The 13,358-nt window shown below is 39.3% G+C and overlaps 1 protein-coding gene across 6 annotated transcripts in view; it reads left to right on the top strand.

The window, feature by feature from the left end:
- Positions 1 to 13,358, top strand: part of LOC124532175 (embryonic polarity protein dorsal) — a 57,044-nt gene that overhangs the window by 36,755 nt on the left and 6,931 nt on the right. For all 6 annotated transcript variants that reach the window (XM_047106907.1, XM_047106908.1, XM_047106909.1 and 3 more), the window contains 4 exons: positions 6,731 to 6,963; positions 7,404 to 7,559; positions 9,422 to 9,500; positions 10,863 to 10,937. In XM_047106907.1, coding sequence (XP_046962863.1) covers positions 6,731 to 6,963; positions 7,404 to 7,559; positions 9,422 to 9,500; positions 10,863 to 10,937 — 543 coding nt within the window. The remainder of the gene's footprint in view (positions 1 to 6,730; positions 6,964 to 7,403; positions 7,560 to 9,421; positions 9,501 to 10,862; positions 10,938 to 13,358) is intronic.

Genomic DNA, 13,358 nt, shown 5'->3' with positions numbered 1-13,358 from the left:
TCGACATTATCTACGAATGTCTTGTTCACGAGATTATTAGATTTCGATTTAAACTGACACATAAAATCTTGCTTGTCAATGTCGATATGATTTTGTCATTATAAGATTATCACCCAATCATTACACGTAATCAGACTGTAGCGCATCTCGTACTCGGTGGTGAAGGAAAGCCTCGTGAGGAAACCTGCATGGTTGGATGTAAATTTACAAGTGTATCCACTTATCCGCTAAGGTGGCTTGGTCGAATAAGTTCCATTAATTCCCAAAAAAGAGGCATTAAACAACGGGATATCTGCAATCTGTTACTTCATACAAGTTAGAATTATTGTTGCACTAATAATAAAGTCTTTGAGTTAAAAAAATATGATACTATTCTTTGATTAGTAATTAAAACACGTATAGATTAATTCACTCTCGAAAGCGCCCGCTAAATTTATTATCAGTAAGCGACTCTCGTGATTACAAAATGACTGAGACTTCGGACCACGAGATGTCCTGAAACTCAAAATACTACAGTAATATAAAAAATACGATCCACGGCAAAGTCACGGTCGTTCCACAATAAAAGCCATCAATCATAACATAACATGTGTTTTAATGCAGGAAGTATTGCGATCGCTAAATCCGATATATTGTTAATTTGAAACGGTAAACGCTATGGACGGCTGCCAACTAAAAGACTATTACGGAATTTTACGCTGAAATTTTCATTTTAACATTATTTACTATCAGGCTTCTGCCTCCGAACCGTTTCCTTAGTAGGAACCTTTGCTAGCAAGTGGAAGTAACTGGTAGTGGCGGACAGTTATTCCTATTTTGCTATACTTGGTGGTAGGGCTTTGTGCAAGCCCGTCTGGTTAGGTACCACCCACTCATCAGTTATTCTACCGCCAAATACCAGTACTCAGTATTGTTGTGTTCCGGTTTGAAGGGTGAGTGAGCCAGTGTAACTGCAGGCACAAGGGACATAACAACTTAGTTCCCAAGGTTGATGGCACATTGACGATGTAAGGAACAATTAATATTTCTTACAGCGTCATTGTCTATGGGTGATGGTGACCACTTACCATCAGGTGGCCCATCTGCTCGTCCACCAACCTATACCATAAAAAAATGGTTAATGTAGCTCCCCATATAATACTCAAAAGATCAAAATAGTAGAGAAGTATTTTGTGTATTTTAAACAAAAACATAAACAATGCTGCTTAAATAATTATTTTTCACTGGAGTTAGGCTAGGCAAACAACAATACTTAGTACTGTTGAGTTCAGATTTAAAGGGCAGGTTAGCCAGTTTACAGCCACAAGGGACATTTTAGCTCCTAAGTTGGGGTATTGGCAATGTAAGGAATGATTATATTTCTTACAGAGCCAATTTCTACGGGCTGTAGTGACTATAGGACAATTTGCCTATTAGCCAGACGTCTGCATATTTGAATTAAAAAAAATCCAGTCTTTGGTAGTGAACAAAAGTATTTAAAATCAAGTAAATCAATATGAAACTAGTGGCTAAAACATTGACCACGAAATCACCATCAACAACAAGAACAACAGCCTGTAAATCCCACTGCTGGGCTAACGCCTCCTCTCCCTTTGAGTAGAAGGTTTGGATCAAATCCACCACACTGTTCCAATGTGTGTTGATGGAATACACATGTGGCAGAATTTCTATGAAATTAGACACATGCAGGTTTCCTCGCGATGTTTTCCTTCACTACCGAGCACGAGATGAATTTATAAACCGAAATTAAACACTCACATATTCAGTGGTGCTTTCCTGGGTTTGAACCCGCAATCATCGATCAATGCACGCTTTCTAACCACTGGGCCACCTCGGCTCCGGAAACACTAACACTGCCTTCAAATGCTATTGTTTTAGCTCGCCTCTATTTTCGACAAGGACATCCATATGACTGTAACGTTGTGGCAACACAGTCTCCTGTATTGCTCCCTGAAATAAACAGTTGTGGCTTTTGATAAATAATATAAATTGTAGTTAAATTGTTGCCATAAGAATATTCAATACTAGTAGTGTTTTATTATGGTACTTTAAATATCGCACGCTTTGATGTAATCATTGCTAACTATTTAGTAAACGGTTCAAGTCCTTTTGAAAAGTACGGTATTCCATTCAATACTAGTAGTCGACCGCGGTTTTCTCGCGTTTTAGGGTGTTGGTTATCGTGTATCAGGCAAAAAAGTAGTCCTTTCTTAGAGTTCAAGTTTGCTTCATACCAAATTCCATCAACTTCAGTTCAGCGGTTTAGTCATGAACAGTGACATACAGACAGACAGAGTCACTTTCTAATTTATAATATTAATATTGATAGAATAATCAAATTGTTTGTTTGTTGATTGTCATAAATCTACTAGACGAATCAAGGAATAAAATTGAGTGATTTTGTTTACTTCGAAAACATATGTCTAGCTGGAGATGATCCTGTCGTTCCCAAAATTATAAGTCCAAACGTGATTTAATTAAATTTAATTATTTTATTAACCGTCGAATATTTTTAAATCTTTTGTTAAGGCTTTGTTCCAAGAAAGAATAACTATATAGTCGAGTATCAAATGTATTATATGTTAATGTGCATAGTTCGTCCTATTAATAGTGCTTTTGTCATAATTTAAAGAACAATCATTTATATTTATCAAAACAACATGATTGTCATAAAAAAAAGTCTAAAATTTTCTTTGGTTTGAGATACAGTGAGAGTATATTTCGAGTTATTTCCTGACACAAAATAGCTTCGATTTCTATCAACACTCTATAAGTTACACGCGCTGTTTTTTATTTACGAACTATAACACCGTAACTATTTATACGAACAGACATGCATTGTAGATTAGTACTAGATTTACGAGTGGAGTATTAAGTTTATTACGTTGGGTTTTTGTGAAGAGTCAGTACTCATAGTTTAGTTTAGATTTATGCTATTACACTGTTAAGAAATACAGACAATAATGGTAGCCAACGCACTTATCATGTTATACCAGACATAAGCAATTTATCTTTGCCGAGTAATACATATAAATCTTGTATTGGAAACCATTAACATGTAAGGCATATCTAATACTAGATTAATATGAAGCATGGAGATAGTATTTCTTGATTGAAAATCACTGACTTCGTTTTTATTTCAAACCGGTGATAGTTCAAATGGTAATATACTGTTGATGATTCAAATTACCTTGAAGGAACCTACTTGAATGACGTATGCATGATTTTTTTAAATAATTATAGAAAAAATATGTCAGTCAAAAACTGATTTTTTTCTCTAAAAGTGATTGTAGTTATACGATATTTGTGGCAGATTATTCACCAAAATCTCAGGTTTCATATTCCTTCACTGCCAAGATAAATACAAACTATATACATGAAAAACATAGTAATTGTTGTTGAGTCAGATCATCGTGATACGGTAACAGTGAAAATCATTATGGCTATACTTCCAATAAAATATTCTTATTCTTTTATAACATTAGCAGAGATGAAAGACAGATGGCGAATGCGTGTATCGAATACCTAATTAACAGGAGCGGATAAATGTTAACCGTTAATACGCGATGTGTAAGAGTTCAGTTAAAATATTACGAAAGCGATCGTCGCTCGGGGCGTTGCTAGAGGCGCGAAAATAGCTCGCTCGAAATAACCGAATCCGTAACACGGTCATCTCGTGGGCTCTGCTATTTGTATAGGTTAGATCGCTGCGAAAACTCCTCGTATAGTGTACCAGTTTCCGCCCGCGGATTTGCCCGGATTTGGTGTCTAGGCTGGAGAACGATACAGCCGTGGTATGAATTTGTTCCAAACTTTCGCCTCAAAGGGACAGGAGGCCTTTTTTAGTCCTGCAGTGGAAATTTACAGGCTGTTGTTGTTGTTGTTGTTGATAGCTCATAATTGAGTGTAATTAGATAACGGCAGTATAGGTATATCACGTCAGGATAGCTTTTGTCCTTTTTTGTTCCCCTATCAACGTTTATGCAAAATTTCAGAGTGATCGATTAAGTAGTTAACAAACAGACTCTTGGGCTTAGTATATATTCAGAAATCTATTAATTTTACTTACAATTGTCCTATTGTTGTTTATGTATTGTTAATGAAATACTATTTGTCTTCATAATAAACTATATAACTAGTTTTCTGATCGTATGGTAGCTCGCCTCATAGACAATTTTACTGTCGTAAGAAAAGCGTTGCGTTCCTTGATTATAGTAATTGGACATTAGGAGAATACGTTCGATTTGATTCTTTCTTGTCATATTTACTATAGTTAAGTGAATGTACCATTTTATGTAATTTCTTTTACAATTTGATTAATTTTTCAATTATTGTATCAAAATTGTTGTATACCGGTTTAAAGGGTGAGTGAGCAAGTGTAACAGGCACAAGGGACATAACATCTTAGTCGAAGTATAAGGAATAGTTAATATTTCTTACAGCATCATTGTCTATGGGTGATGGTGACCACTATATATAATATAATATAATAATATATAATATATGAGAAAACATCACATACATTACTCTGATCCCAATGGTAATCTACATTGACTCGGCCGGGAATCGAACCCGGGACCTCAGAGTGGCGTACCCATGAAAACCTTTTGTGGTGGTAGGGCTTTGTGCAAGCCCGTCTGGGGAGGTACCATCCACTCATCAGTTATTCTACCGCCAAATAACAGTACTCAGTATTGTTGTGTTCCGGTTTGAAGGGTGATTGAGCCAGTGTAACTGCAGGCATAAGGGACGTAACAACTTAGTTCCCAAGGTTGATGGCACATTGACAATGTAAGGAACAGTTAATATTTCTTACAGCGTCATTGTCAATGGGTGATGGTGACCACTTACCATCAGGTGGCCCATCTGCTCGTCCACCAACCTATATACCATAAAAAAAAAAAACCGGTGTACACACCACTTGACCATGGAGGTAGTAGAGTAATGTATGAGATGTCCAATATTTAATACCATCACATTGGGGACCGCAGTACAATATTAAAATGTTAACAAGAGGTTATTAAAGACCCCCCCCCCCCCCCCAAAAACCATTAATTCAATACATAAACGCGGCGGAAAACACATTTGTATTAATTTTCCGGGAATTCCCAAGAAATATTTCGTAGGGAAAGCTTACATTATAAAATAGACATATGTTTAAAATTTCAACATTAGTAATATTATCTGAACTAACTATTAGAGATATAGTTCAAGTGGACACAAGACGTTACGGCTAATTTTATGGAAACAAATTGACTCGAATCTTCAGAAAAGGTACTTGAACGAAACATTAGTTATAGACACTTGAAACAGGGCCGAGGTGGCCCAGTAGCTGAAACATGTAAACGAAGATTGCGTTCAAACTCAGTAAACATTGAGTTTTCCTGTTCAGAAAGAGCGAGCATGTCAGAGCAGAGCGAAAATGACAGGATTTCATAGGACAGATACATCTGTCCTATGAAATCCTGTCATTTTCGTATCTACCAACTGGAGCAAAATGGTTTAATAACCTCAAACTCCTCAAGAAAGGAGGGTTATTGACCCAGAGACATTTCTATTACGTAACATTTTTTTTAAGTATAGGTTGGCGGACGAGCATATGGGCCACCTGATGGCAAGTGAATGGCAAGTGGCAACTGAGTGGCAAGGAATTCGACGACCTCCATGGTCGAGTGGTGTGTACACCGGTTTTCATGGGTACGCCACTCTGAGGTTCCGGGTTCGATTCCCGGCCGAGACGATGTAGATTACCATTAGTTTTCTATGTTGCCTTGGGTCTGGGTGTTTGTGGTACCGTCGTCGTTACTTCTGACTTCCATAACACAAGTGCTTCAGCTACTTACATTGGGATCAGAGTAATGTATGTGATGATGTCTCATATTATTGTCTCATACTCTGATTCCAATGTAAGTAGCTAAAGTTGTGTTATGGAAAATCAGAACTAACAACGGCACCACAAACATTCAGAACCAAGACAACATAGAAAACTAATGAACTTTTTCTACATTATTGGCCGGGAATCGAACCCGGGACCTCGGAGTTGCCATGAAAATCGGTGTACATACTACTCGACCACGGAGGTCGTCGAATGATAATGTTTATCTGACTGATCCCGCACACGATAGTCCAATCTCATTGAACTCCAGGCTTTCTATTCCCTTACACACGCAGTCCCAAAATGCATCGTGCCCACAAGAAATAGGAGTAATTTAAGTAAACGCTAATTTCCCAAATCATATTGTAGGTATATATCATATCGTTTCAGAATTTTTTATCAGAAACATCTACTACTATACTAACGTATTTAATCCTATATGTAACATATATAAGCTGATAATATACATACACCTACACTGTACGTATATCATATAATAGAAAGTAAGTGATGTTACTATAGTTAGGTAGATTCGGTCGAAAGTGCGCCAAATTTTTCAAATTCGTTTGCTTACTAAATATAAACTCTTAATATATATTTAGTAAGATTATATAAGCAAGTATATAGGTACCTAATAATATAATTGTATAAATACATTTATATAGAATTAAAATAACGTATAATTAAAATAAAAAATAAGCAACAATACCATCGTTGTAGCACGTCTGAAAAGCGTCGATACGATGAATAGAAGTATATATCGCAAAATGTTAGGTACTTAAGGCCAATAGTAAGCGCAGAGAGAGTACTATGTCTTACTTGAAGCGAGTATCTTATAGTCGTATCCCTCAACAGCGGGCTACAACCACCGGAATCAACCGCAGAGCATTGACCTGAACGCAGTGAGACTTTGCTTCCAAGTCTTCATCCACGATGAGAGGACCGGGAAGATACGGCTTTCGCTGCCTCCCGTGGTCTCAGACGTCATCTACGACAAGAAGGCTATGAGTGATCTCGTCATCATGCGGCTCAGTCAGTGCTCCGATTTCCATAAAGGAGGAACCGAACTGATACTTCTCTGTGAAAAGGTTAGTTATTGTAATCTATATTAGATATATTTTGCGTTGTATTTAATACTCAGAGTCGAAATGGCCGAGTGGTTGGAACGCGTGCATCTTAACCGATGATCGCGGGTTCAAATCCAGGCAAGCGTCGCAGATTCATGTGCTTAATTTGTCTTTATAATTCATCTCGTGCTCAGCGGTGAAGGAAAACATCGTGAGGAAACCTGCGTGTGTCTAATTTCATCGAAATTCTGCCACATGTGCATTCCACCAACCCGCATTGGAACAGCGTGGTGGAATATGTTCCAAACCTTCTCCTCAAAGAGAGGAGGCCTTTAGCCCAGCAGTGGGAATTTACAGGCTGTTGTTGTTGTTGTAATATTCATCTAAAGAATTGCCGAGGGGATCAAGAGGTTGCTTTAGGTGCGGTAAGACGTTGTGCACAATCGGGGCTTGTGTTGCAGGTAACGCGCGAGGACATCGCCGTGGTGTTCTTCCAGAAGGAGGGCGAGCACGTTGTGTGGGAGGAGAGCGCGAACATCGTGCTCGTGCACCGGCAGGTCGCGATCGCCTTCCACACGCCGCCCTACCGCGACCCGAGCGAGCGCCGACACGTGCAGGTAACTTTAAGTAGAATGACGCCTCCCAATCAATAGCATCCATCAGCTTGATACCGGTACTTAATCGTTGAAAGGGTTTATAAGCCAAGAAAGTTAAGAGGTTGTGAACTCCTGCCTGGAATATGTTCCAAACCCTCTCCCTAATGGAAGAGGAGGCCTCATCTCAGCAGTGGGAAATTTACAGGCTGTTACTTTACTACTTTACTTTACGAACTTATGCCTTACTTATTGGTTGAACTAAAGCTCTTAATAACGTCTTTTAGTCTTTCGTCTTCGTCATCTACTGGTCTACCATGAAAGAAAACATGGTATTAAAATCATGTGTATTTCGTGATTATTGATTCTTTAAATTTATTTTACTCAAAAATCTAAATAACTAAAATTCTTAAACTGGCCAAAAAAGTGTGTTCTTTGTTTCCTGTTTATTTAATTTCCATAAAAAGCTCATTACAGCAATGATCTGTTTGACGATTGGCGATTCTCCAACAGTGTCAAGTCATCCGATGCATCAATCGTATTCTTACTATTCCGTTCATCTCACGTCGCCATCAGATCGTATCTTTCATTGACGAGCTATTTATATACATATCAGATTTATGCTAATGATACCGTTTCCTTTTACATATTACGTGTTAATAAATAGAGTATTCGTTGATAACAATTGTAGCATTAAGTGAAGATAAAAAAAACAATTTTTTTTTATTAAATTTGACAAGATAAAAAGACCCACTGAATTTCCTTTGCGGTTCTTCTCAGGTCAGGGTGTATTGTTGTTTAATTTGACTTGATTTATGTGTAATGCTTCCACATTAAATGAAGGAATTTCAGTTGAGTTCAGATAAAGTAATTTCAATCAGCTACTTTTCTACATCAGAAAATAGCATCAAAATAACTTAAGTAGTTAAGTTTACTTGAAAAAAGTGCTTTTGAATGCTATATTCAAAAGCACTTTTTTCAAGTGAATTGAGTACAGCATTCAAAAGCACTTTTTTCAAGTAAACTTAACTACGAAGTGTGTTCAATGATTTGTTCATGTAAAATTCGTACCAAAATTGCTCAATTGCGACCAACAACAGCATCGCATGAACATTGCTAATGAGACGTTGGACTCTGTCCGCGACGACCTAAATTTGCTCCAGAGGGTCATAACTGGTGACGAATCGTGGGTATATGGTTATGACGTGGAAACCAAAGCTCAATCGTCTCAATGGAAGCTGCCGCACGAACCAAGACGAACGAAAAAGCGCGCCAAGTTCGGTCGAATGTGAAAGTTTTGCTGACAGTTTTCTTCGATTGCAGGGGCGTGGTGCATCATGAGTTCTTTCCACAGGGTAGAACGGTCAATAAGGAATATTGACTGCAAGTTAGCAAAGAAGTGCAAGTTAGAAGCAATCCGCCAGAAACGCCCGGATTTGTGAGAGATCAAAAATTGGCTTTTGCACCACTATAACGCCCCTGCTCACACATGGTTGCTTGTGCGCGACTTTTTGGCCAAAAACAACACACTGATACCGCAGCCGCCGTATTCCCCAGATCTGGCCCCCTGTGACTTTTTCTTGTTCCCTAAACTGAAGAGGCCCATGAAAGCACGTTACGCTACGCTTGGCGAGATAAAGACGGCATCGTAGGAGGGGCTGAAAACGATAAAAAAAAAAGATTTTTTGAAGTGCTTCGAATATTGGAAAAACCTCACAAGTGTATAATATTTCATGGGGATTACTTTGTAAGGGATAAAATAGATATTCATGAAAAAATATTTTTTTTTTGAAAAAACAAAATTCGCGATACTTTTTGAACAAACCTCGTATGTAGATAAATAGATAAATTATGACAATTGTTAACAAAGTCATTATTGTTTCCAGGTGTACCTCCAGCTGAAGAGGACATCAGACAACGCCAGAAGCAACGCCGTCCCATTCGAATACATCCCCGAATACCAAGGTACTGCGAGAAAACCCCTCCCGGATCTTAGTGTATTTTCTCTTCTCTTGACCGAGCCCCCCTCCCCCATACAGCCCACCGACGGAAATAATAATAACCCCCCCGAAAAGCAGGATCTCGTATCCTCCACTAGCGATTCCCCGGACCCCCCAACAGTCGAACTGACCGACGTCAAAAACCCCGTCGAGGTCGAATCCACCGAAATCATGGTGGTCGACGCCACCGACGCCACCGTGGTCGACACGAACGTCGTCGCGGCGGTCGACACGAACGGCGTCACGGCGGTCGACGCCGACGACGTCATGGCGGTCGACACCACCGAGAAGAGTCTGAACGACCTCCTCGACCAGGTCGCGGAACTGGACGAGATATACTCGGAGAATCGGACCCGCCTCGAAAACGTCACGATCCTCAACGACGAGACCGACGTCGACGATTTCAACGACGCCGGCACGTACACGAGCCTGCAGCTCGCCTTCAAGAACCCGATCCCCATCGCCGAGCCCGAGGCGGCGCCCTACGAGGACGTGCAGGTGCAGACGTACCGCGGGCCCATCATCGAGTTCACGGCGCTCAAGCGCGACACCGCCGACGAGCGCGCGCCGCCGCTGCCGCCCAAGCGCGCGCGCCGGCCCGACGGGCTGCGCGCCAGCCAGACGTCCGTCAACAGCATCCTCAAGCCCGGCCGGCCGCTGCCCGTGGCGCGCGCGCAGCTAGGCGGGGCGCGCTCCGAGCCCGTGCTGCCGCCCGCGCCCAAGAAGCGCTCGTTCCTGTCGCGCCTGTTCCGGCGGCGCGACAAGTCGCCGGCGCCCAGCGTGCGCTCGGACGGGCCGCGGCGGGGCCGGCCCGTGGGCCGCTCCGTCAGCAGCGTGTCGGGGCTGCGCGCGCCGCGGCCCGAGCCCGGCGCGCACGCGTCGCACGCGTCGCTGGGCGCCGACAGCGTGACGCGCATCTCGCTGCACGGGGACGCGCGCGACGCGGCGCCCGAGCTGCCGCCCGAGGGCTCCATCCTGGTGGCGGAGAGCGTGCTGGCGCTGGACGCCGGCTCGTTCGCGCGCCTGCGCGACGACCTGGACCTGACGGAGGCCGAGCACTACGCGCTGTACATGGCCGTGGCGCCGCACGCCACCGCGTCCGAGTTCGACGACACCAGCTGCTACTACTCGCCCGTGGACGCCGCGCCACGCAACTGACGCGAACGCACCCCCCCCCCCACCCCCCGCCGCCGTCTCTGACGTATTGCCCCTCCACCTCGCCGGTCCCGCTGTCGTGATCGTTTCGTTATTGTATCGTTTGACATTTAGAGGTACCGTGTGATCATTTGCCATTAAAAGAGAATAACGTTTTTGCAATGTTTTCTAGATTCGAGTTACTTAAAGCATAAGAGGTTGAAGACGATATCGCCGTCTGTCGCGCATCAGACTTACGAGCAAGACAGTAAGTTTGTTGATATCATACAAATTTGTATATGGGGTATTTTCGACCTAAAAAAATTGGGGAAAAAATATCTGTCTCTATTCTATATTCGACTTTTCAATATTGTCAGTGGTTTCTCCCCTTTTCTAATAAACTTGGTTGTGGGTTCACATTTCGAGTCCTGCGTTGTTTAATGGTGGTGGTCTAGTACACATTTTAGCTTACTGGTGGCGGTGGACGCGAAACCGGTACAAACACAACCGAGAGGTCTACTCTAATCACTTTTGTACAAAAACAAATGTATTAAATACATAAATATTTTCGCGAGTCACCAATTGAGATAAATAATATATATTTGTACAAATTTGATTGTAATGGACCTTAAGTATAACTCATTTACATTACAATTAAAAATTGTTGTATAATTATGTTCAGCAAAATGTGGTCTTTATCTACAATTGGTTTGATTTAAATTAAAAAATAATTCAATAATACACTCAGTACAAAAGATTGTATGTTAAAACTGAGTACTTCTAATATAGTATAAAAAGTGTTAATTTCCTTGAAAATGGTGCAAAGGTGTAGCATTGTAACCTTTTATTACTGAATGCCTTCTCTCCTTATATAAATTATTTGCGTTCTATCCCTACAAATGAGTTGATTACAATATGCTCTATTGCCCTCTCGCTTGCACACTGTTGCTCTACACTCACTCATCTTGACTGCAAGAGTGTGCGTCCGAGAGGCAACATATTTTTTCCGCAAAAGTTGTGTAATATTAATTTTCACTACTGTTGCCATAGTAACTAATAGAAAGCATTAACTCATTTAAAAATTAAAACAGTAACATACGACTTTATGTAATTGGAACATATTTTTTACATCCGGTTGGTTGTGTCTACAATAGCGATATATCGGAACTCTTTAGATAGCAATATTTATAATTAATTTTTAAATATTTATAACGTAGCAAAATTAAGCTAATGAAATTAGATAATTTAATTGTTGATTTGTTAAAATGTTTCTTTTTACTTTTATTTGTCGTTGAATATCTGATGTTTAAGCGAGTTTTAGGGTAGATACTTTTTTACCTTAGGTTTTTATGTTAGATCTTGTTTTTATTAACATAATTAATATATTGGTGCTTATTTATATATCAAAATTATATTTTGTCTGTTTGTAACTTGAACTACTAGTGTGCGAATACACGAAAGTCAGTTGAGGCTATGAGTCTTATAAGTAGGATAAGCCATTCGTTGCTTTTCATTCGCCTTCATATTTACAGTGTAATGGTCTTACTAATAAACATTGTATAGCTGCTGTATAGTATGTACTACGAGTAGTGTGTACACCGATCTTCATGGGTACGCCGCTCGGAGGTACCGGGTTCGATTCCCGGCCGAGTCGATGTAGATTATCATTAGTTTTCCATGTTGTCTTGGATCTGAGTGTTTTTTGTATCGTCGTTACTTCTGATTTTCCATAACACAAGTGTTTTACCTACTTACATTGGGATCAGAGTAATGTATGTGATGTTGCCCGATATTTATTATTATTATAGTTACAAAATGTTTTGTCTTTATCAAGCAAATACCAAATCATTGATAACAGAAAGAGACAAATCGGTATATAATTTACACTCGCTATACAATGTGTAGTAAGAAATATAACTAACAATCATGATAGCATTTTAGTTAAAGTTATAAAAAAAGAAAATAAATTTATGAATAAAATATATTTAAACCTGAGAATACTATGAGTAGCATAGCATTTCTCTGAGGTTATAAATAAACATGAAAAATATGCTAATGTGGATATGTGTCATTTAAATGTCAATTAATTTGATTTAAGAGCGTTTGTTGTAAAATTGTTTCTACGAATAACAATTTTTCTATGATTTATTTTTAATTCTTGTGTAATTTCCAATACAACTTAGAGTATTCGTGTGCATTTTTCTATATTATGTTACATAGAAGTTTTAACTTTTTTTCCAAGTAATAGTCATGTGTTATTATTTTCTTAGGGGGAAGTTTGTTAACATATCCTAAATAATTGCCAGTTAAAAAAATGGAGTATGACTAGTCTTACCATATAAATTAAATTATTACATAATTGTATTTTAATGTTTTAAATTTTAATCAGTTTTATTTATATAGCAATTGTTTTAACATCTGCATTTAAATATTGTCTTATTTGGATATTTAAAAATAAATTAAATTGCAACACAGATTGGTCAAAAAAGGTTAGATATTGTTTTTTGTTATGTATCAGCGTAGTATTTTTATTTGCTTATAAATGGGATTGAAATGTATGTTTTATTATTTAGTTTTAGAACAAAAAATAATAGATACATTTTTTATTTATTATTAATTATATAAAAAGATATAAAAAAAATTAATACAACCATTTTGTCCCAGAGTAAATTATATTCAAATAATTAAA

Source organism: Vanessa cardui, chromosome 8 (assembly GCF_905220365.1).
Source record: "Vanessa cardui chromosome 8, ilVanCard2.1, whole genome shotgun sequence".
Taxonomy (NCBI): domain Eukaryota; kingdom Metazoa; phylum Arthropoda; class Insecta; order Lepidoptera; family Nymphalidae; genus Vanessa; species Vanessa cardui.
Note: the sequence above shows the minus strand (reverse complement) of the source record. Positions and strands in the feature narration are given on the sequence as shown.